Below are 25,538 nucleotides of genomic sequence, written 5' to 3'. Positions count from 1 at the left end.
TAATTATAATAAAAAGTTTAATTAAAGTTAAATAAAAAGATTTTCTACCATTTAATTGAAATTGAATTATGTTTAATTTCAATTAATTGAAATTGAAATAACATCGTTAGAACGGCGTTTCGTTTCTTCCTTCGTAGGTCGACTCCCTCCAAAGCTCCAAAACATACCCCCATACATGCAGTGGCGCTGTGCGCCGTATTAAAGTTGGTGGAGTTCGCCATAGACAGAGAAGAAGGGGTTGGTCTTTGGGCTTTTGTGTTGTCAGGCAGAAAGTCTGTTGACACACTAGCACCATTAGTCTGAGTGGCTCATGTCCCTGATTCATAGGCAGTGCACATTCTGCGCCGTAACACGAATATTTTCCTCCGTCTGGTTTGCAGCTAAAAAGCCATTTTTACCCAACAATGTCGGTGGGAGTGGAGTCTGGGTTTTCAAGTGAAGAGGTCCTCAGCAGCCGCTTCCCTCTGCACCGGGCATGCAGGGATGGAGATGTCGGTGCTTTGTGCTCGCTATTACAGTGCACCGCAAGCCCGACTGACCTCGCCGTCGAGGACACCTTTTACGGCTGGACGCCCATACACTGGGCGGCTCATTTCGGAAAGGTCGGTTCCGGGCTCTGCTTCATGTTTTCTGTTAATGAACAACATGGTTGAATATGGTAAACTTCTCAAAAATAGCGACCGCTATTACTCCTTTGTTAACGCGGTCTAAGTGCCATTTCCTGGTGTGCGATAGGAACGTAATGTTGTTCCTTCTTTTACATTCAAAATATATATATTTTAACTGCTATGTTATACGTCGAGTACTTCTAAAATCCATACTAATAAAATAGTATAAAGTTTATCACTATTCGGGAGCGTAACAAAAACTGCAGCCACAAGTTACTCCAACTAACATTAGCTGGCTAACTTAACAGAAGCTAACATAGCTATAACATAGTCAACAAAACTAAGAAATATTGATTCGATTTAATACAATGGCAGAAAGTAGTAATGTAACTGTAAAGTATTATTCATTGAGCTCATTCGATTAATAATCAACAAATGAAATTGCATCCGACGTATTTTGATAGCCACTTTAGTCATTTTTAAACTCTGAACTAGGACAAGTATGTGTGGAAAAGTGATATATTTAGATTTGCTAAAAGTATGTTTGTCTAGTGTCCTTTTTAGTGTCTATTTTAGTGTTCTGTCTTTTGTTTTTCAGTGTTACCGAGCAGGCCTAACCAGAATTAATGTGTTTATATATGAGTGAAAATGTGCTGATGAACATGACAACTTGCGCTGTTGTTAGGATTTTGTCCTCAAACCAAGAGATATCCAATTTTCTATGTAGGTAAAGCAAGAAACAAGAACATAAATTACCTCCACAAATCTGTAAAAAAAAAAAAAAAGCTAATAAATATAACTGTCTACTAACTTGGTAGTGGATTAGCCCTTTACTAGTTTTTTACCAGCTTTTGTTCATTATCGTGCATGTTTAATTTAATTATGTCAAAAAGTCTCCAAATCTTGCCTTCATGTTATTGATAAATATGATCACTCTTTGCTTTACTCTGCCAAGTTCATTGATTTGGCTTGTCTTCTTGTCTATACCTGCCCATTTTTTGAAGACAGTGCCTTAAATGAATCACACCTGGGGTGTTGTCTTGTGTCTAACAATGTTCCTTGTCTTCACACAGCTGGAGTGTGTGATGCGTCTCGTCCAGGTTGGCTGTGGTGTGAACGTTGTGACCTCCAGGTTTGCCCAGACTCCCACTCACATTGCTGCATTTGGGGGCCACCCCGAGTGCTTGTTATGGCTACTCCAAGCTGGTGCAGAGATTAATAGACAGGTATGGCTCCTGAGCGCATTCTTAACACGTGCCTGTGCACAATCAACCACAGAACTGATAAGATAACTTTTTGTTTCTGTGAGAAATGAGTCAAGGAATTTATGTTCACATTTTGATGCTGATGTGAACATGTTAAAGAAAGAATGTTGTCTGTGCTACAATGGAAAGAACATTGTGCAAATGTAGTTGTGTGAAAAGTAGGTGAGACATAAACACCAATAAATATTCACTTAAATATTCACAACTACAAAGTAAAAAAAAAGAAACAGATTTGGGTGTGTTCACTTTGATCCAATATGTTGGAACTGATGTAGATTTTTGGATGAGAGAATTGTTTCTAGAAACCTGGCTCAGTCATTTCTTCTGAACTACTTTGGACGAAACGATCCTGCAGAGCCCACACAGACGGTTCTTGCTGATCCCTTCAGGCAGGATCATCCTCACTGAGGGTCATGATCTTCAGTGTCTGTCGTTATTGCATAGCCCTCTACTTGACCTACATTCAGATTATGTGAATTGCTGACTTCTCCTTCCTTGTAAGGACTCCTTTCCATCAGGTTTCTGTGCAGGGCACATTCTGCAGGGACTTTATGTCATGCCACACTGCTGCTGCTTAGAAAAATTATAGTAGTAGGTCACTATGACATAACATGACGTTGTCATCATGGAAAACATCAACAATAGGCTTTCGGTTGTTCTGAATTTATGTAAATGTCAGACACTGTAGGCTATTTTTTCCATGGAAAAATAACCTAGTATCTTAGCCCAACCCATATGGAATTGTGTGTGGAAACAGTTGTCTGTTTTTATTTCCTGTCTCTCTGGACTCTGAGTAATGTGTAACTGTTTGTGTGTGTGGGTGGTGGTGGCGGTGGCGGTGTTGTTGAAGTCTGAGAAAAGTTCAGGACTTTCCCGTTGCAGTTACACCCTTTAGTTGTTTATGGAGTCTGTTTTGTTACCTTTGAACTATAATCACAAGGCAATGAAGACTGAATACAGTTGAACACACAGTTTAAGGACTCCGGCTGTTTTTGTCCTAAATGCATGTGAATGTTGCCTTTTGTTGGCAGTTGCCTTTTAGCAGTTCCGGTCTGTGTGCTAGGGTTTGGAGACCCCCATTACATTATATACTAAAAATACATTGCAGTAGATTTGAGACTGCTTGATTCCCAGACTCCTAGTCTTAGGCTTTGACCCACAAGTTTGAACTGACACTGACAGTTTAACAGGGCTTGCTCTCCTCCTGATGTTTCTTGTGCACACCTACAGTCACCCTGCTCTCCCTGTATTTGTAACTGCAGTCTTTTGCTACCACTTAGGACTATGTGGGCGAGACGCCCATCCACAAGGCTGCTCGTGCAGGCAGCCTAGAGTGCATCAACGCTCTCTTGATTCAGGGAGCGAAAGCTGAGTAAGTCCTGTGAAGGTTTCCTGGTTCTTCTTTTTTTTTTTTTTTTTTTTTCCCTTGTTGTTTGCTAATACAAAGAAACATCTTTTCTAGAGATCACCATCAACCTCGACATCAGGTTTTTGACAAAGTAGAGGTGCGGCATGATTAAGCAGCTTTAAAAGATCAGCTAAATATAGCTAAATAAGTTTTATCAATAATAAAACTTTATATAAGAAATTATCATGAGCTAAAAATACATTTTTAAGTTTTAACCTTGGTTTTCAGCACCAGTCATAGAAAGCTGCTTCACAAAATATATCATAGAAAATATATTACATATGAGATTAAATAATTATAAAATAATATATTTTAAAATAATAAAGTTAAGATTATATTGGATTGCATTATATTATTCTCGCACTGGGGAAATTGTTGAACACTGTATCACGTTCTGGCTACTTTAATAATAGGATTGTATTACAGAAAACTGCAAAAAATATCATTTTTTGCAGCATTAAAGTAATAGATACTTCGTGTATCACAATTAAAAATACAAACAATAAATATTAATACTCTTTTTTTTTTATTTTCTCCGTGCTTTTTTTCTCTAAATACATGTTCTTAAATCCCAGTGTTTGTAAAAAGCCTTTGATGGTGCTCTCCTGAAAATGTGACACGTTTGTTTATTAATCCTTTGAAATTGTTGTTTTTACATTGCAACAATTACCATCAAGTTGTCTTCTGTGCGTAATAATATTTACTCCAAACTCGCCGACTTTATAGAGAACGATTGATTACAACCATTTATTGACCCTAGATGACTGCAAACAAGGAAGGAGGTAGTTTACCATAAAAGTTAATGTTTACCTGTGAGACTGTGGTTAAATCTTTTACTTGCACTTGTAAAATGCAGCACCGTTATTACTCAGACATGAGGACAACTTGATGTGAAGGTTGTTAAACTGTTTTTAGTCCACTAGGCCATATTGCATGATTCTTGTTAAATCTAGTGTGTTTTTTCATTGGTTTAACATTTGTTTTTTGTTTTTTTTTTTTGTCTTAAATACACAGACTGACCTGATAACCAAATGCACACTGTTGGTTAAGGAAGTATATATTTTATTGTTGCATTGAATGGAATAGTATAATGCTAAACTCTAATACATTTTTACTAGAGTCAGCCACTCTTTACACCTTCATACTTGAACTGCTTATTTATCATCAGTACAACTGAGGCATGAAAAAAAGCACAACCCACTGATCCTGTTTACTATATTTAGAAACTGTACCTGCAGGGTAGTGGCATAGTGACACTGTTTTGTCACACACTTTTGTGCAGTATTTATAGCTTAATATCTAAAACTGCATTCATAACTGCATTGTAAGCCAGTCAAATGAAAAATACAGATATTGATAGTGTATAGGAAAATATAATCTGCATTGGTAGGACATTTTGGCAAAGGATTTTGAACCTAAGGCTAAGATTATTTTACTCTGCAATCTGCTATGATAAATGTCTCTACTGGACAGAACCCTGCTCCTCAGTTCACTCCACAGATTTCTGGCTTTAAGTTGGGATTTTTGGCAAGTAAGTCGACAACATTTGCTTTGACCTCTTTTAGAGAGTACTCAAGTGAACCTCAGGTCTTGATCACGGAGAATGAGAAAATGAAAAAACAAGATCTGTTTCACTGCTGACTTTCATCTTGACACTTTTCGAGGACAACTTATTTTGTGTTATACGTCGCTCTCTTCTTTTTCCATGCATAGGCAACATCCCTACTGCCAAAGGTGTTATTTTCTTTCTCAGGCGGCAGAACAAGAAGTCTTCAGTTCTACTTGTCTATCCATCATCGGAGAAGTTTGACTTGAAATTTGGCATTTTCTTGATCTTCAACAACTGTCTCTTTAATACTTCAAAAGTTAACTTGGCTACATTGTTACTGGTGTCTTGACATTTCTTATATAATTTCCTTATACGGCTCTATTGGTCTAATTTTCTTGCTAAAAAAACTCTTCAGCTCATCTTATTTTCTAACTTTGTCCATGTCTTCTGGATTTCTTGATTCTACATTCGACTCTACTCCCTATCATTTCAAAATGTAACTTTGTATTTCCCTTCCCCTTTGGTGCTTTGTGGCCATCAATTAATATATTTTCTCATCATAAATACATGCTTATGTACTTGTCTCAATGCTTGTATAAGTGACAGCTCTGTCTTTCCACTAACTTGAATAAAACATGAGTCTAGTATCAATGCCAACTTAAAGGTTTAGAGAATACATTGACATATTGAGTTGGTCAGTTCTTATGGAGCTTAAAATTAATTACCTCAAATTTCCTCATGCAGAGTAAAATAATATAAGACTAATTAATAATTTTTGTTATAATAAAATCAAGTCATTTTTGCTGTGTATACAGTACCTCAGTAAACAATTGAAAATGATTTGACATGCTTGTAATTTCGTCCTTAACTGTAAGAGAAAGATATTTTTTTTCGAAGGTTGTTCAATCCCTTTCTGAACAGTTATTATTTATAGTTTCATTTGATGCAACAATCTTAACCAATCCTCATTAACATTGGAAGAACACAACTTGAACAACCAAAGCAACTGAACAACTGAGTTGTCATCAAACAAAATGAACTAAGCAGAATTTAGATTAATGGGAATGTCGTTTTTGTAAACAGCGATAAAAAAGCTCCTGGTGATAGCTTCAGTGAATTTGTCATTGTCTAAGAAAACATTTATGTTCAGAAGTGATACAATTCTATAAAGTTAGTGCGATGACAGTTAAGTGGAATTCTGGACTCCTGTTTAAAACAAGGATTGAGAACATTTGTTTAACACTGTTTAAAACAAGGATTGAGAACATTTTTGACAGTTTGTTTAAAAAAACATTATTTTACTTTATTGTTTATAATATTATTTTAAAGTTGAGAATGAACAGGATATATCACACATGAATAAATAATTCAGATAAGAGTTTATTATGTCATCATGACTTAAAGCTCTAAACACTAGTACAGTCATTTGATTTAATCTGCAAATTAGACCTTTGGTTGTTTCACACTTCTGTGTATATTTTACTTTAATGAAATGCTTTTGTGCTGGTACTTTCCTACAATGTGCATTTGGTTGTCAGTTGATGAACAATATTCATGATGTATATAAACATGATGTTTTTTTCCCCCTGCAGATGACAGATATTGTATTAAGTCTATTATCATGTAGCTCCTATTTTCTTAGTCATGAATTAGAAAGGTAGAGGAAAACTGAGGCACACAAGTGGGAATGAGACTCATGACAAAAATACAATTTGATTCTCGTTTTAATCTCATCTCATCAGTAAAAAGGCCTGTTATTATACAACAGTTAAAAAAACTATTCTGTTATAATAATTATTTTAAATAAGGCAACGATGGCACACATAACAACGCCGCCGCCTCGCGGAGTAGTAAGGTACTGCAGTACCAGGTAGAACATACAGTAGTCAGTAACCAATCGTATACATAAATAGAAATTACTGTTGTCATTACTTTTTGTAATTATTTGTGTGTGATTGTGACTACTTTGTCTAAATAACCTTTTTGAAGAACAACTATAAGAAAAGTGGCCTTTTTAAATTTAGTACATTAGTTTTCCAGGTCAAGAAGCTGGATTTCTTTTTCCTACAATTTTTGTAACTCTTTAATTTTCTGACCAAAGTTCTGTTTCCTGAAATCCTTTTTTTCTGTGAAATACTATTGGAAAAGCCACTAGTACATGGTGTACTGTAACAGCACATCAGAGGGTTAGAGAAAAAAATACAAATTAGAGCTGAGAAATAAAGAAAATCCAAGCAACTGTATTTGGATTATCTATTACATAACAAACACAGCAGATCAACACATTCCCAACATTTGCCAAGTATTCAATACAGTCATACACAGATGTCAAAGGTTCAAGGCCTTCAAGGTTTACCCTAAAGCCAAGACACTATAGAGGAATATACAACACATTACAACATAAAAATATAACAAATAATATAAAAATAAAGAGGTGTTACACATTATAATGATATATTATATTGAGATAATATATCAGCTCACAGTTTAGTGCACCACATCCAAAGCATGTATTAGAATATTTTAAAAACTGTGTTTAATAAATTCCATTGCCCCCACCTATTGCTCCATAAAACCCCCGCTCTAATGCCTTATCTACTGGTGTCATCCAATAACATTACAAATAAAATGGTCAAATGCCAAGGGATGTCACTAATCCCTGCCAGTACCATATGCATGTTCTACTTCACTTCAATCTTCAGTCTGCATGTTTTTGCACATTGGCCAGGCCGTAGTTATAAAAAATGACAACTTTAAGTGCAATACCGTCTCCTTAAAAATGTCAAAAACTAAGGTTTTGAGGTTATTTTTGTCATGAGCCTCTGGGGTTTAGTTGAAGCATCATAGAGTTACCAGCAGGTAGGAAAGTGTTTATGAGCTGCCAGTGAAGAGCACAGAGGAGAGTCAGAGGCTAAGCTCAGCAGCTGGGTCACATTTATACAGCATCATGTACTGAACTCTTCTCTGTTTACTGCTAACACTCATCCTGTTGCAATGCCATTTTTACTGTACCAGGTATTTTTTACTTTGTAGCACAGAAATGTTTTCTTTTGTATGTCACAGTATTAACACTATACAGTATCATAGTCTGTTTTTTGATAATCTTTTGTCACCTTTTCCTTCATAAAAGTGACAATAAGTGACACAAAAAGTTTTCTATATTGTTAACAGAAACAAGAACCGTACGTCTTAATGTTTTGCAGCCATTGAATTGGAAATGACTTGGTTTTTTCAAGTAATCCTAGAAAGGGGGAGAATAGACACTGCTGAGTCTGCCCCGTTCCCTGGGATAGCCGCACTGTTGTGGCATTGAGTGTTCTCACTATCGCTTCCTATCTACACACTGGCAAACTGTTGAGGTATTTCTTGCGGTGATTGGTTTTAATGCTAGGTTTTTATAATGAATCAATAAAAAAGTTTTAGACCTGCATGCTTTGCTTATTATCCATGATTGTTCCTGTATCTAGTCTCTTTTTTTATTTTGTTTTTGTTATATAATTCATTTTTTTAATGATTTATGTGAACTAATCATAGGAGCCTTTATATGGACAGGTTTAATCACGTGAGTCTCGTATCAACATGTAGCATGACTATAGGCTGCCTCTGGGAGATGATAGTTAGAGAAGATGCGTAATGTGTGCTTAGGACTCAACAAGCAAAGCATACCAGGAATTTATCAAGAATTAACGTTTCCTTTTGTTTCACCTCTGAATCTGGGACATTGAGTGTGAATTAAATTTGAAATTCTTTTTGGTACTTTACACAAATCTGTAGATGACTGGTCTCACCAGAGGAATAACTTCTGAAATGTTTTAAGCCTTTAAGAAGCTTAGTTTGACCATGTAGTTTGTGTTACCAATTTGAAAAAAGAATATAACAATATAATATAACAATATAATATAACATACCAAGGATGAGAGAAAATGTTGGAATAAGGATTCCTGGTAACAGTCAGGCGAAAACGTAAGGATTTGTGGATTAAATTCACAGGAAGTTATTAGATCTGTGTTGCTATGGCAAAGTGCTTAAAGCAAAGTTTTACAGCTTATTTATTTCATTTAAAATGGAATCCATGCAATAAGGCAATTTACTAAGTTTATTTATATATATCGACATGGACTGAGTTGACATTTAAAATCCATAAAATCAACATAATGGAACATAATATGATTAACCACACATAAGTAGTGTGGTTGATTAATTACATATTTATTGGCAGTTGAAAATTTAAAATGTACAGAGCATTAATCTGTGCTAATACCACATGGTAGCTTGTACATATACTTAATTTTATGGGATTTTAAAAAACAAAATTGCCTGAGAGCCACAATGGTCTTAAAGTAATTAAAAAAGATCATATTTTCTATAATGTATTTTCTCTTAAAAATTGGTTATTTTTACAAGTTTAGAATGGAGACACATAGGAACAGTTGTATAGTATCATTATAATAAATAATAAAAATAAATTTAAATTCTCAAGAGATTAACTATTCCTAAACGTGAGGCCAGTCCGTCTATGTTAACGTCAAACTCTTGCAAGTCTTAAGTTCAATCATTTGTTGGATAGAACCTTGGAAGCGTTAATTCTGAAGGGGACGGATTATGTGCAACAAGTAATTGTGTGTTTTGTTTTATGTATATATATATATATATATATAATTGTTTTCTTTTGAAAATGCTTTTTCATAAATACTGCAATTAGACGTTTTTCTTTTTGCACATCATCAAAGAAAAAAAGCACAGCTGAGCGACCAAACCGAAGCCTGTCATGTGCTCCTGTCCCTGTACATGGTTTTACAGTTTATAAAAAACAATTGCTAAAAAAAAAAGAAAGATAAGTGTAGCATGTGGTGTCCGCAGAAGTAGCTTTTTATTCCACACAAAATATATATATATATATAGTTAACCCCAGACTGATGTAGCAGTTTTCATATTTAGTTAGAAATACCAACTTAGATTAGTACCAGCCGTTCTTGTTAGTAGACAAAGACGTGACTGTTTAAAGAACTCATTTTCCAGTGTGATGGTGTTTAATACAAGCTCACTGTTGTTTTGGTGACAAGCTCATCAACAGAATTAACCATCTGTTGCTTTGTGTACCCTCATTAGTTTAAATTGATTACTAAGCAGCAGAAGAAACATTTGTTTTAATTTAATTACCACAGTATGGGGTTATAATTAATCCTCTATTTTATGTTCTTGGTGCAATCCAAATTCCATCCTGGCTGTACTTCCATGTACATGTGTGATCTTTGAAGTTGTGAGACGGCACAGTTTGCTCATTCATTGCTGTACTGGAAAACAAAATCCTAGTCCTGCTGCAACTGGAAATGATCAACACAACTGACTCTGAACAGAAATGTTTGGGGGGGAAAAACCCTGAGAAGCAGCACAAAACATTCTTGTTCCTTCACTGTCTTGTTGCCTCTTCTTGGGAAAAAAAACAGACTAAAGAAGTTCCTTCATGTCTTACGGACACATCTGGAGTTTTCAGGCTTGAAGTTTTCAATTGTTTCTTTGACAACTCAAGAAACAGAAGATTTCTACCGACGCCACGTGGATTCTGAATCTTGCCCTAAATATTCTTTCTTGAAGACTTCAGACTTGAAAAAATCTTTGTACAAATGTCTTTGTACACTTTGTCTACTGGTCATTGAAATCTCTTCCTGGATTTTGGTCTGTGAAAGAATCTTGAACATATATCAGCAATGGACTTGTGAGATGATGGTGAACCTTAGTCCTCCACACTGCTGCAGTGATCTCCGTTGGATCAAAGTGATGTGTTTACTTTACAGAGTATTTCAGGTATGGATGCTTATCTACAGATGTCTTGATCATGTCCTCTTGCAGCAGCTGATATTCGGCCCCATGTATTTGGAAAAAATAGGAGTCTAGATCTCAGTTGGATCCAATATGGATCAGTCGTCATCTCTCAAGATGATGACGGGGAGAAAACCGGAGGGAACAATTCATTAGGTTTGTTTACATGTCTGTCTATGAGCGTATGTGGATGTCTGTGTGTATGTGTGAATGTGTCTTATTCTATATATATATATATTTTTAATTTCATGTGTTTTGATCAAACACACAGTGTCTGTTACTAACACCTTCCTTTCTCATTGTGCAGTATGAGGAATGCCAGTGGGCTGACTGCTGCCGACCTGGCCCACGCCCAGGGATTCCAGGAGTGTGCTGAGGTTCTCTCCAATGCCCAGAACTTCCAACAAAACATGGCTCAGTTCCGCAACGGGGCTTTTCTGAATGGCACGATCCAGAGTGTGGGTCACACCCAACCCGTTCTCCTTCAACGCAGCCTCTCAAATGGTGTGCCCAACAGAAAGAGGTCATTCGATGGCATGGAAGCAAACCCAGTGAAGAAAGCCAGATCAAACGGTGGGTCCCAGAGATAAAACCATTTCTGTAGTTTTTTAAACTCTTTTTTTTCTCTAATTTCCATTCGCTCTGTTTCTCTCTCTTTGTCTCTCTCTGTATCTTTGTCTAACTGTCACACATAATAATTGTAAGAGAAATGTTTTTTAAAAATGTGTGAGAAATTACCTCATTCTGGCACAGAAAAATTAAAACAGGATGACCCATAGTTTTAATGTCTAGGTAGATTAGTGGTTAATGGGAGTTGGGATCTGACTGAAACGGTTTCATTTCAGGATCTTCTGGATTCAATACTAATTTTATCATGGGGAAGACTCCTAATGCACAAAGTCATTTACCCTAGGACAATATTTCCTCAAAGTTTTTCTTCAGTTTTCTTCTTTTGTAGCTAGGACTATCGTGAATCGCCCACTTCACCTAGGAAACTCAGAGTGAACTCTAAATTTTTTGAGGCATCTTTCTCTGTCTTCTCTCTCCTTCAGGTTTGAGTGTTCATCCAGAGTTCATGAACGGGAATGGGCCACTAGGTGGTGCTGCAGAAGTGGAGAGCATGAACATGGAGTTGACAGCGACTGTAACTACAGGTGGGCCGGGACCATTTGATTTTGGGCTGAATGGGTTTGCGCCTGAAGGGCCAATGGAGCAGTGTGAGGACAGAAATCCTGTAGCCAAAGAGCTGGAGGTCATCACTGTAGCATCAATGCAGACTCCATGTCGCTGCACTAACTCTTATGCCTACCTGTAGAGGGCTTGAGTGTGTGAAGTCACACATTTTAATGAACCTGTTTGTGCAGTTTTGTTTTGTTTTGTTTTTTGCTATTGCTTCCCATATAACGTCAAAATGTAAAACTTTTAAAAATGTTTTTGTTGGTTAGTTGCATTGATGCGAGAGATGTATTTTCTACTTTCTTTGGTAATAATACTGGGATGATCTAAAAATGTTGCTTTACAGTTATATTTGGTATATGTGAACAGTTTAACAGTTTAACTGTATTATCTTTAATGCTTAGCTCTAGAAATTAATCATTTAGTTTGCCACTATTCTACATAATCCTACATGTAACAAAGATATTGGCGTTCTCATGATATATTGTGAGTGACTATTATTCTGGATGAAGAGAATTTTTTTTCTTCCCTGTCATATATGAGTTACTTTACAGTGGTTCCTTTATTTGCATTTGCTGTATGTTCTATTGATTCTACTGTGTAACAACTGTTGAACTGTGTGAGCATTTTTGTTAGGAACTAGCTGAGCTTGCACATCTTTATGTAATAAATAAGGATTTTGAAATTGTGGGGCATTTACAATTAGTATTTGCAAATAATTTAGCAAATAATTTTTACTGCTCAAGAAAAAAAGCATGTATTTACAAACTTTGCAACATAAAAAAGCCTTACTTCTTGGGTTGTATTTACTTAATGTACATAATTTCATCTTTTATAACGTAACGATGAGGGACTTGTTTTTTGTAGTACTATTTCATGTTGAGTGTGGTGTTTTTCCATGCCAGGTTTGAGTATACAAATATTGAGTTTGGAAAATTCAGTGGGCAGATTAAGCTTTGTACTAAGTTGTGTGAAGTTATTAAATGTTGATATATTTTATAAAGCTGACATTGGTCTGCCTTTGTTTTCTCTTATTTGCCATAGATGATGTTACCTACAAACATATTGGTATTATAGATTTATGTAGAAGTATCACTTTTGGCACCTCCATCAGAGGACACCCGATGTGGCAATAATTTACTTGATATGATGCCCAATGCCCTTTCTGATGCAACCCAACCTGAGGTTAGGGACTGTGGAATTGAATCTGGAAAAAGACTGAAAACTTACCATTATTCTACTGTGGCCCGCCCCATTTCATTTTAGATGCATTTAAAAATTGTATTAAATGTTCAATGTTCAGGTTTTTTCAGTCAAAGTTCCAAAACCATGATTTTTCTGACAGGGCAGTAGCCTAATTATTACAGTTGGTGAAGAACTAGGTCACTGTGTCACGGCGCAACATCTATGCTTTCAACATACAGATTAGGATCTGATCTATTTAAAAATAAGGACTCTGTCAGTAGTTGCATACAAACTATATGAAGCACCTATTTTTTTTACTGTTAATTTTTCTAGCTGCACTGCAATATTGAGAATATTGTTTTTGTTTTTATCTTTCTCTTGTATTCTAAGACACGGGAATGGGTTTATTTTAATTATTCATGCTCTTTCTGTGTCTCATTTTCAGTGACCAGTAATAAACACTGCATTGGCCATGGCTTAAATGAAGTCAGACATTCACTGCCTCCACCAGTTGAGTTCTCTTCTGACCAACATCGCATCACTGACTCTCCTGAGCTCATCAGCACTGCAGTCAGCCAGATGGAGCACCAGAAGTGTGTGAAGGCAGCTCAGCTCTATGACCTGGTTCTTCACAGCACCATGCTTCTTCACTATGGACTGTAAAGCAAATGATTCTGGTTTTGCTTATAAGACTGAATCAGATGTTTGCCTTAAATGCCAGTGAATGGTTTCCATTGGTAAATTATTATTATTAGTTATTATAATAGTTATTTGCTGTTGTAAAGTGAATGCATGTTTTTGTACAATAAATCTTAAGGTTTATCTTTGCTTATAAAAAAAGTTAAATATGCAAGAAGTTTTGTTTTGTCAATTTTTCCAGTACAGTATTACACTGTGTACCCCTTGGCATGAACGAAAGTCTTAAATTTTCTCTTCAGATTTTTGAACGTACATTAACCATTGCTTTGTAAAGACAAGTTAGTTAACGTGCTTTTGGCCATCTATAGGAATTTTTTTTATACCTTTTGAGGTTCGTTTATCATGTAGTCAAGTTGAAACCAGAATCCGCTTTATTAGTGTCGGTATAAATTTGAAACATACAAGGTGTTTAATTTCAGTGTTCAATTTTTCTGCTACTTTGATATGGCGTTAAAATAGCAGCGGGGACAGTACATTGCAGAGACAACAAGGCATGAAAAAAACGTCATGGTGAAGTTTAAGGATTAGTTTACATAAAATAACGCATGTTTACGATGTGTTCTAACAAGCAACGATCAAAATGTCTATGGACCAACGATTGTAGTTTTACTGGGTGTTAATGATCTTTTTGAAGTAATTTTGTTTCTAGAATTTAGCTTTTCTTTTCTTTTACTTTTTCTTATTTTTTCTTCAGTCACCGTTCACCAGCGGGACTACATGGTTCCTTCAACACTAGCTCATGTGTTGTGCTACAGCTGTAGTAGCATGTACCCCGATGCCAACAGTAACCTGTCACCAGGAGCGACCTTCAACATGGTACTGCTGATGCACAAACATTACGTCACACCGACCACGCCCCGTGGTTTTCGACGCCTCCAACGGGAGTGGGCAAGAAGAAGAAAATTAATACAATTAAATTTCGGAACACAGCAGATATATATCACCTTAAATATATATGACAATAATAAATATTCAAAATACGATGATATATTTGGCGCAAAAAGTATAATAAAAATTCCTCAAAAGGTATTTTGGTGGCGATGACCTATAAACATCCCTGCTTTTCACCTGACATGGTATCGTCCAGTAAACCTAGCTGGGCTAACCAGAGTGTCTGGATTATCTTGAGAGACGGTGGAGCTATCGTTGTGGTGTCTAATAACTCTTTAAATACAACACAAATTACTTATAAAAGTAAGCTGATATTAGCGTATCAGTTTAGTCACAACGTTTTTCTATAAGTTAATATGTCAACTCCCGCCAGAAGGAGACTTATGAGAGATTTCAAACGGTGAGTCTATGGAAAGAAATAACGCTGATAATGTTGGCTAACTATGATTAGTCAGAAGTTGCTAACTTAGCTTGGGTAAGATTAGTTAAAAAACGAGTAATTGATACGTTTTGCTATTTTAAACTCCAACTTGTCTTTCTAACGTTAAATAAGCCTTCGTTTTTTGTTATCGGTTTCTATGCTAAATAATATTAACTTTTTAGTACTCTCGCTTGCCTCGAAGCTAGAAGCTAACAGTGCTAACAAGCCGATACTAATGTACGTGAAATGTTTAAACGAAAGGAGCACTTAACAACAATGCCTAGTGTTCGCACACGGCCTTATGCAAACAGAAAGAAACCATGTTTCTGTTAACGTCACCTTTAATCAAGTGCTGCTATTTTTGACTACCTGCGGCCTGATCTGATATAAATTAATCTAATTTAGCTTCAGTGAATGTGGTTTTGCTGCGACTAGTCATACATTTCAGATAATTTTGTGTATTTGTCATTCCAATATTGATATACAAGACATGTTTAATTATATTGAAGAAAATGTCAAAACTATTGTTTAGACAACATGCGTGCCAGGGAAAGATACAGATGTAATCAATTAATAAATGACATTTAGTTAATAGTTTATTTGGTTTAAGTTATAGTTTTGTCCAATGTTTGTGTGCAATTGATGATTGAACTGTGCATGTCTGAAACTGTGTTTTTTTATGTTCTATTGAGCAATGTAAACATGAGGGGGAAATAATTAGTGAGTAGCTAAAAAAAATAATCTCAGTATCTTCAATAAATATATATTTAAAATGTTTGATTGGATTGATAATTTATGTATTTGTACCTAAAGTAGGACAAATATTTAAAGCTATTTGTTTTAGTTTTTATGAAACAAACAGCACTGCATACCTGTGTTAAGAAATATTTTTCTCTGCAGTAAAAACCTCACAAGAATCTTGTCACTGTCATGTGTTGCAACTTGTTTTCAACTTCACCTGCTTTAGATTCTGCCTTCATGAATTGAGTCTGAAGTATTTGAGGTAGAATGCATTCATGAGTGCACATTACCTGGAATTTCAAATAGTTTTACCTTAATCTCCGAGTGTCTGTCTCTTCTACAGTATCGTATGTACTATGTATATACATTATATATGTTGTGTAAAAAATATAATCTTAATTCTAACCTACTGTAAGCAGTGAGGTTTGTGGTGTACATGTGGATGGACATTAAAATGTTGGGTTTTTTTTTTTGGTTTGGGCATCAATAGTAGTAGCAGTGCGAGGATCATAAAATAATGTTCCTTTAAAAAAAAGTATTGTTGTCTGATGACAGATCTGCTTCTGGTCAGATTGACTTTATCCAAACCTATTCTTCATTCTGACCTAAATGTGTAGGGTTATCCAGTAGGACAGTACAAAGCCTTTGTAGAGTCAGCTTGCCACACATGTACATATTTGCATATGCAGTACACATACATACTGTATATGCATGGTTTCTATTACATTAAAACCACCAGCACTACAGTTATCTGTTTTTTTTTTTGGCAGGTTGACCTATCATTAACAGTGTTGCTCTTTGTGTGGGGTAATTTTAAAATTAAGACTTAAATGTCACACACCATGAACGAGTGTGACCATTGTCCTCTGATGACATGATTCCACCTTAATTCATTTGCACAGACATAATCACCCAGCCAAAGTCTGAATTATTCTATTAGGAGGAGAAATTAATCAACATAGTTTAATTTAGCCTTTAGCTATGGCTAAAGTTGGAGACCATTCATTTATGGGATATGTTGGACCCAGATATCTGGCAGAAAATATGAATTACTTTTTTTGTTTGTCTGTTTAAAAGATTACAAGAGGATCCTCCTGCTGGTGTCAGCGGTGCCCCATCGGAAAACAACATAATGGTGTGGAATGCAGTCATATTTGGGTAAGAGACTGATGCTCATGTATGAAACTTTCTTATGTTTTAAAGGTGAAATTAATTAGTACATAATATGTTCCCTCCACAGCCCTGAAGGAACACCCTTTGAGGATGGTGAGTAATTTAATTTGATTCATTGCTGTTACCAACTGTAATTGCTATTTTAGAATGGTATTTTTGTGTCTAGTTGACTGTAGTATATTAACTGCAATATTTGATTATCTAACATCACAAAAATATAAGTTTAGGTGACTTATCAGGAAGGTATACATTACTAGCTCCAACTGAAGTTCAGTACCAGTACCCCACCACGTGGAAATACACAGGTTTATATTTAGTTCCAGAAAAGTCATTTTTTTGACTAATCATGGAGCTGTACATTAGAGCCTGCTCTTTGCTGATAGAAAAACTAGAACTTTGGATGGTTTTCCGATAATCGTTATCACCCATGATGCATCGCGCTGCTGGCCTTGTTGTGCAGCAAAAGACGAAAAAGAATTGTAAACAATCGATAATGACAACAAAAGACAAGAATATTGAAGTGCCGGAGGTCGATCAGACCAACTTGTTGTATAGAAATTAACTGGACACAATTACAAAGGCAAGGTATTTGGACAAGTTGAAAATAACGGATGGAAAAGACCCATACAAAGTCAACAAAGCTGAGTGGACGCGGGCGGACATTGAAAATTAGCCAGACAATGTATATCATACAGTATTTATTAACACCCAAATAATACAGCGTGTTATTGTAAAAAATCACAGTAGCATGTATGGCTGTGTCTTTTGTGAACATCATTAGAATAACAGTTTACATGGAGGACTTACATTTGCATTGTGTGTATTTGAGAATTTAAGAATGCAAAGCACATTTTGATATATTGTAATTTTATTGACATTGAACATATGAATTAAATTAAAGTATAATGTAATTACCCGAAATAAAGTGTTCAGAACAGACTTTGTAATGTCTATTGCTAGGATCTGGGTTAAAATTAGCACGGTTAATACATAAAAGCAATGGCATCCTTCTTTCTGTTGAAATATCCTCCAGCAGCTTCCCTTGGTGACAGATAGCTTTATGTAAAAAAACTTCATCTTGCGCTCTCCATTCCCAGATTGGTTGGTAGAACTCCACACAACACAGGTATTAACCATTATCGGTGTGCTTTTATGTATTTAATATCTATCTATACTCTCTTTTGCCGCACAAGATGGCGGACTACGGAAGTATGGGCCGTAGAGTGACATCATCGGAAAACTATCTATTCCTAACTCTTGACCCATAAAGATGACATAAATCCTTAAGAAGTTCTTCAACCAATCTTTAGTGTTTTTCTATCCAAACGAAGGGTCCAAGACAGTAATCTGAGGAAACAAGAAATGCATCATGACTCCTTTTGTGTGTCAGGCTACAGACAGTCTAAGCTAATATTAACAATGTTACATGAATAGACATGTGTTTTGGCTGTTCTGTCTATTGCAATGTCAAATACAAGTTAGAAGGTTTCAGGTGTATATACAGTTTACTGTGTACACAAATAGTACAGTATTAGTCTTATTTAGAGTTCAAGTTAGTCATAGTCACCAAAATACACCCTGTCTGAATAGTGCCTCTAATTTGCATAAAAAAGTATGTATGAGAGCAAACATCTGGATATTGTGTTTTTATTACAAGTAATTTTATCATTCTGATTTCCTTAGGTACATTTAAACTAACTGTAGAGTTCACAGAAGAATATCCCAACAAACCCCCCACAGTACGATTTGTGTCAAAGATGTTTCATCCAAATGGTAGGATTTTTTTATTTTATTTTATATGATTCCTTATCTCCACATATATAGTGCATGTTTAAAATGTTTGTGACGTCTGTGGTGGTAATTTTTCTGTCTTTCCACAGTTTATGCAGATGGAAGTATATGTTTGGACATCCTACAGAACCGTTGGAGTCCCACCTACGATGTCTCCTCTATTCTAACATCCATCCAGGTATGAGATGTCAACAACGCATTTCTGTATTATTAGAGGGTTTTTTTTAAAGTTTTTTATTGGTAAGAGTTTAGAAAGGTACTACTTGGCATAACTCAAAAAGTAAATTAAAATGATTAAAAGGTGATAACCAAATTGGTTTCTTTAAACATAATTATTAATTAATTTTCCAAAATACATTTTGAGTGGTTAGCCACAAATAACTTATCCTGTATTTATTCCCAAAAACAAATATAACTCATACATAGCTAAAAGCAAGTCAAACACATTATTTAGCCAGGTAAAGTGATGTTATTGATTTGCCTAAACTTTTGATAGTCTTCCTTATCTTTGCAACTTCCAGTAGTTTGAATTTGCCATTCCATTGAACCATTCAGGGCTTCTAAATAATTATAATACCCAATGTGAATGAATAGGGCTGCCTTACAAAGATTAGAGATTTTTTTTTTAATGTGACCAGACAATATTTTTTCCCTCATGGTCAGGACAAATCTAAAAATTTAACTGTATTAACTGTTATTACTGTATTAATCCGACATCTACACATCTGTCTTAAATTAGAAGTTAATAAACATTCGTTCTTCACTGCTCAAACCTTCTTACCTTCTTGAACTTTCTCCTCCTCAGTCTCTGCTTGATGAACCAAACCCCAACAGTCCAGCCAACAGTCAGGCCGCCCAGCTGTACCAGGAGAACAAGCGGGAGTACGAGAAGCGCGTGTCTGCCATTGTAGAACAAAGCTGGAGAGACAGTTGACCTGATGGTCCTCAAAGCTGAGTTCTACATCGTGAAGCTGTGTGTGTGCTGCAAGTTTTAGTGGAGAACCTCCTACTTTGGGGCCCTAAACCCTCAATCTTTTTTTTTTTTAAGCCTTTATGCACTTTACCTTCTATTTCTCTTCATATATATTTTTCTTTTCTTACTCACCAGGAAGGATTTTTTTTTCTATTCTCCATGACCAGTCCATCAGGGGAAATGTGCTGAATCTCACTTTGATGTTTTATGAACATGAACTTGTGAGCCATCACCCGAAATCTGTTTTCTAACATGCTGTAATAACTCGTCTCAAGGGTGTCATAGCACTCTGCCCCCTCTCTGACTTCAGTGTGACCACCCTGCCTTTTTCTAGAGAGAATGATCCGTCTGAGTGTTTAGTACTTCAGCAAAATCAGAGATTTACACCACCTTTAAAAAGAAAAAAAAAGATTTGCTGTGCTGTGAACTCTTGTTATATGCATGACAGTCAGAGTGTATCTAAGTTTCGTTCCAGTACTTGTGTATATAGGAATCCTCCAACTCAAATTTATGTACAGATTTTGCACTGCTTGTCTCCCACGTCATTTTTTTCAGCACTTGTAAATAAAAAGACATTTTCATCCTTAAGCGTTGGTAAGTATTTACTAAATATATAGAATTCAAAACAAACCAAACTGTTATTTTTGCCATCAACAAGAGTTCAGTTTCTAGAAAAATTCAGTTCTATTTAAGAAGGGTGTCTGCAGATTAACTCCATGTTGAAGGATGCTGTAGAGTTTTATTGTGGTTTTGTCACTTTTCCTATAATAATAGTAATAATTATAACAATAATGCAAAGGAGAATGGAATGCAGCTGGTTACAAACATGCAGGTTGTATTGTTTGAGAGTATTTTTCTGCCTATGTAGCAGTTACAAAAATAACTTATGTACACAACTCTTGTCCTTTCATTGTTGTATCAGTAAAGGGAAACAGGGCTCTCTGTTTCCTTTTACTGTTACAACAATAAAAACCCAAGGATTAACGCAATATTGTTTGTCAGACCAGACAGAACGAGCTACCTGTTGTACACTCGCTCCTTTTTTGCCCTTTCTAAGGCCTTGTCCATGGTCTTCTCATTCTCCCCTCGACACTTTGGGCAGTACCACTTTCCCTTGGGCTTATGATGAAGACCGACGCAGGAGAAATGGAACCACTCTATGGGACATTCGTCGTTATCGCAGCCGATCATCTCACCGTACGACACCTGTTCGCACAGGCAGTACGTGGGTTCATCTGGATCGATGGGCAAATCTGGGGGTGACACTTCTCTCTCTGACTTCCCCTTTGACCGTTTCTTCTTCTTGGAAGATGTTTTTGCACGCTTCTCCCGCGATGCTCCAACCCCTACGTCCTCTACGTGATCCATGCCACTGTAACTTTCCCGATTTTCTCCATTTTTCTGGCGCCTGGAGCGCTTTCCCCCGGCCTTGTCTGCGCCACCTGAGTTCGGTGTGACCTCCTCTCGCTTCTTGTCGTGGTGGCCAGGTTTGCCAGTGACAACGGTGGCTGCTGATGTGGACATAATGGATGCAGAAGTGGTTGTAATGGATGGTGTGGTGGGAACATGGCTTTCTGGGACTTCTTGAGAGGAAATGAGAAGTTCGGAATGCCAGTCGATTTGTCGTGTTCGGTTCTCCACCAACTCCACCTGTAAAAAAAGGTATGTTTGTTCACTCATTCAAGATTTGGAAATATTAACTGGGAGCAATTTATTTTAAGAGAAAATCTAAATGAGATAGTGTCCATTAGGCACACATTAAAATAAACCTGAACATTTGAGTGAAGATGTTGGTCAGGGAAAAACAGAGCTAATAAATGATAATGATTCTGCCAACTGTGGGTTAAACCTATAGAAAAATATCATCAGGAGCATAATGCTACAGTTGACATTTACTTGAGCCTTTAACTAACAATGTTAATTAACAATAATCAATGCCAGAGAAGCCATCCGGTCTTACCATCTGACCAGCAATCTGGATCTTTTCATCTCCGAGCTCTTGACTTCGAATCAGAGCTCTTTGAATAGACAGCTGAAGCTTGCGCCGCTGTAGCATGTCAGGTTCTCTGCGATAACGTTCATATGCGTCATCTAGCTCCTTCAGAACATCTGTCAACAAAACACACATGGGAAAAATGTGCCTTAACATCATTTAAGGTGAATGTGCATTTAAGGTCAATGACCCCACTGGGGTCAGTGTCTTTCACTGTCCAGATTCTTTACCCTGATATCTTGCATCTATTTCCTTCATGAGGGTCACACTTCTCTGTAGGTCAAAAGGCAGGGATTCCACCAGGTCCAAATACTCCTCAACATAATTCACGACCACGAGGCCCGGATCACCATTGGCTGGATTCAACATTGTGACACTGTCTTGACAACAGGACACTCCTGATCTGCCACCTGCCAGGTAAAAATCATTTTTTGGTTTATTGTAATGCTGTTTTTGTATTTGTATTGTATTTTTTATTTGCAGTTCTGATCAGCTCAGTTTGTGCATTTTTTTTTTTACTTTTAAAATACGTGTGGGCTGGATTTAACCCCCTAGCAGGTCAGTTTTGGCCCACGGGCCTTATGTTTGACACCCCTGGGTTAGTAAGTATAGAGGGTGGGGGGCAACAGTGTACATAACGGAAAGTAAATGTGAGCAAAACAAAATACACATAACGCATGAGAGCACCAACTCTTTCAAGAGCTGTAAATACACCCATCGACACGTACGGGGAGAACATGCACACATCATGCTTAGAAACCATCAAGTGATCACCTTGTTCTAAGACAAGCGCAGTCGTGGCTTAAAAACCTACATTCATTTATTCACTTTACAGCACTTAATCATTTTTGTTTGCCGTGGTGTTGACGCTAATCCTAGTAGTCATGGCGTGAGGGTGGGGTAGACCCTGGGCAGTTTCTGTGTCCATCACAAGCCCACATAGACAATAACCATCCACGTACACATTTTGTCAATTTAGAGTGTCCAGCTGGACTTCAGGAGAAAAGTATTCGGACCGAAAGATCGGAGATCTAACAAGCGAACTGGAGCTGGACGACAAGCGCACAAACCATGTCGTTTACCTACATTAATCGAGCGTGACCTTGTGTGCAGCTATTATGATAACCAGACCAGGGGTTTTTGAGCAGTATGCGACGTTTTGAAATGTCAAACACGATGCTCTGACCCCTATAACAGAGTTTCTCTCTTCGTTAAATAATGCTAAACAAGGATGTTCTCCTTCAAACCCGCGTACTAAACGTGACTCCATCCTTCGATTTTTTTTTAATGCAAAGAAAAAAACGATATATGCAAAATACGACAATAATTTAAAGTGTTGAGAAAAACGTTTGTCAACAAACTATGTTCTACCTCAACAACCAGACTCGTTTATTTGAAATGTAGTTTCCACTGTTACTGAACAAACCAGCGAAAACAACGGTCTCAAATATCACTTTAAGCTGACATGTGATACTTAAAAATGCAGTTCGTCTGTATTTCTGTCTCGTTTTCTTCTACAGTAACAGTTAGCCACGTTAGCTCAGGTTTATGACGCTACTACGCGGTCTGGTAATAAAGTACAAAAAACCAAAACCATGCGAACACAGTGAATGTGTATGATTAAAAGCCACATCACCGCACTAGAGCTTACCTGTGAGGAATTAGTTTATTTTCAGCGGCAAGAGTTCACATGAGCTTTCAATCTTGTGTGGCAGACAGCTGCGTGTTAGCAGCTAATGTTAGCTGTCGGCTAAAGTGCCTGACGAAGTATTGCAGCCGTAGCTCCACTGCGAAGTGGTTGTTGCAGCGACAGCAGTGGAATACGTTGTAATTCAAAATACCAATGGTTTTTTACTTATCCACTTGTTTAAGTGTTATTATTTATCAAACTCTAGCAACATCGTCACCTTAAATAGACTACCGCTGACAACTTGCTTGACGTTGACCAAGTGTGATTTACAAGACAACACAAAACCACGGCGTAACCACGCTGCTCATTAGGAGTGCCCTCATGTGGTAGCAATTGTAAGTTACTAAGATTGTCCAAAAAGACTCCAGCAAATAACAAGGGAAATTGATGACTTTGGACTCGACTTCACAAAGAGTAAAGAGACTTTGCACTCGACTTGGACTTTAATATCAGTGGCTCATGACTTGTCTTGGACGTTTTGACTTAAAAAGATTGCTACTTTCCTGTAGCTACATAGACATGGACATTGTTTTGTTTTTGTTTGTTTTGGGGTTGTTTTTTTTTTGGGTAGGAGTTTTCATTCATGCACCCTTTAGGTCCTATGGGACAGAGTTTTGTTTTCACACACACACCCTTAATTGAATTATGATTGGGAACCTGGTTATACGTATTTCATATCTGTTGACTCTGCTGAAACGAATCTGCGAAAACAAATCTGTGACAACGAATTTTTGAACGAATCTGTGAGAACGAATCTGGGGTTAGTTCACAGCAAAAGATTAGTTCAGAGAGTGATTCGTTTGCAATGAAAGATTAGTTCATCGTTTGCAAAGCAAAAGATTAGTTCAGAGAGTGATTCGTTTGCAATGAAAGATTAGTTCACATTGAAAGATTAGTTCGCAAAGAGTAATTCGTTCCTGAATCTGCGAAAACACGCAGAGAGTGATTTGTTAGTAGTGAAAGATTAGTTCTCAGAGAGTGATTTGTTCGCAGTGAGTGATAAGTTCGCAGTGAGGGATTAGTTAGCAGAGAACTACCACCTTTTTGGCTGAGACCGGTGGATGGAGATTCTGAACCAGCATTCTGCAATTTGTGTAAAACGGCTTGTCTGATGTGCATGGTGTTGGCTCTGATGGGAAACGGCACGGTACACGTGAGTCTCACACAAGAAGTACACAACAGAAAGTATAGCATATAAGTTACCAGTGTTTACCATGCAGAGCATTATGAACATTCATATCGAGTCAACGTCCACTCTGCACATACTAGCTGTATAGAGTTCTACAACGATGCAGAATATATGTTCATGGCCATCGAGTCTTGTCATAGCCTACATTTTAACATTTGTTTGCTTTTCTGCTACCAATGTGTCTCATAAACGTGCTGTTTATAGTGCAGAGAAAGGCTGTTGGCCTGCCATCTACTGGTGTGCTTTTCAGGTTTAGGTTTGTCTTTGGTACAATAGAGTTTTTGTTTGATTTGTAGGGGTAAATGGCGAGATACGTGCATGTAACTTGATAAAAAAAGCTGGCTTTGAATGATTGCGGCTGTTCCTCTTTGTCCCACTCAAACCTGCCATTTGTCCTGCATTTTGTCAGTTTGGGGGTGGTCACCCACCTTAAAGTTCACATTTTGACAGAAAAATTAAAAAAGAAAATTCTAACAATGTTCTCTAAATGCCCAAATTTTATGAGAAACTTGCAGGAAAAGATGAAATTTTGAAAAATAATCTCACAAAGATTTTTGTTAAACATATTATCGTTAAATAACAGTTTTTGACCAAAAATGACACAAAAATTTGACGTTTGACAAAAAATCTTACAAAAACAAAATTCTGAAAAATGTTCTCTAAATGCCCTATTTTTTTGAGAAACATGCAGGAAAAGATAATGTTTTGAAAAAATAATTTTACAAATCTTTTTGTTTTTAGTTATTTTTTACCAAAAATGACAAAAAGTTCACATTTTGAAAGAAAGTTTTATTAAAAAAATTCTAAAAATGTTCTCTAAATGCTGTATGAGAAACAGAAAAAGATAAAATATTTTTTGGATTTTTTACTACAAATTATTCACTTGGCAGCATGTTTTGGGCATAAACATGTATTTAAAGGCGTTTCTGGGCATCTTTCTATTTTTATGGATATTTTCGCGATGGT

At 36.6% G+C, this 25,538-nt stretch overlaps 3 protein-coding genes across 4 annotated transcripts; 2 read left to right on the top strand and 1 right to left on the bottom strand.

The window, feature by feature from the left end:
- Positions 1-235: 235 nt before the first annotated feature.
- On the top strand, positions 236-13,864 carry ankrd10b (ankyrin repeat domain 10b). Its single transcript, XM_008328254.3, has 6 exons — positions 236-602; positions 1,682-1,834; positions 3,154-3,245; positions 10,958-11,223; positions 11,703-11,804; positions 13,457-13,864. The coding sequence occupies exons 1-6, from the start codon at positions 405-407 to the stop codon at positions 13,672-13,674; spliced, it is 1,029 nt and encodes a 342-aa protein (XP_008326476.1). The 5' UTR covers positions 236-404; the 3' UTR covers positions 13,675-13,864.
- A 940-nt stretch (positions 13,865-14,804) lies between these two features.
- On the top strand, positions 14,805-20,288 carry ube2al (ubiquitin conjugating enzyme E2 A, like). Its single transcript, XM_008328253.3, has 6 exons — positions 14,805-15,001; positions 16,841-16,921; positions 17,004-17,029; positions 18,620-18,709; positions 18,817-18,905; positions 19,533-20,288. Exons 1-6 carry the CDS (start codon positions 14,958-14,960, stop codon positions 19,659-19,661), a joined length of 459 nt encoding a protein of 152 aa, XP_008326475.1. The 5' UTR covers positions 14,805-14,957; the 3' UTR covers positions 19,662-20,288.
- A 131-nt stretch (positions 20,289-20,419) lies between these two features.
- On the bottom strand, positions 20,420-23,685 carry ing1 (inhibitor of growth family, member 1). 2 transcript variants are annotated; one of them, XM_008328252.3, is made up of 4 exons: positions 23,345-23,685; positions 21,924-22,103; positions 21,661-21,809; positions 20,420-21,350 (listed from the first exon to the last, which is right to left on the bottom strand). In XM_008328252.3, exons 2-4 carry the CDS (start codon positions 22,060-22,062, stop codon positions 20,718-20,720), a joined length of 921 nt encoding a protein of 306 aa, XP_008326474.1. In that variant the 5' UTR covers positions 22,063-22,103; positions 23,345-23,685; the 3' UTR covers positions 20,420-20,717. The 2 variants fall into 2 exon arrangements, with proteins under 2 accessions (XP_008326474.1, XP_024919755.1); XM_025063987.1 differs by having other exon boundaries at positions 23,601-23,661.
- Between the last annotated feature and the right edge of the window lie 1,853 nt (positions 23,686-25,538).

The sequence above is a fragment of the Cynoglossus semilaevis genome, chromosome 16, assembly GCF_000523025.1.
Source record: "Cynoglossus semilaevis isolate Cse_v1.0 chromosome 16, Cse_v1.0, whole genome shotgun sequence".
Lineage (NCBI taxonomy): Eukaryota > Metazoa > Chordata > Actinopteri > Pleuronectiformes > Cynoglossidae > Cynoglossus > Cynoglossus semilaevis.
This window is presented reverse-complemented; position numbering and strand designations above follow the sequence as displayed.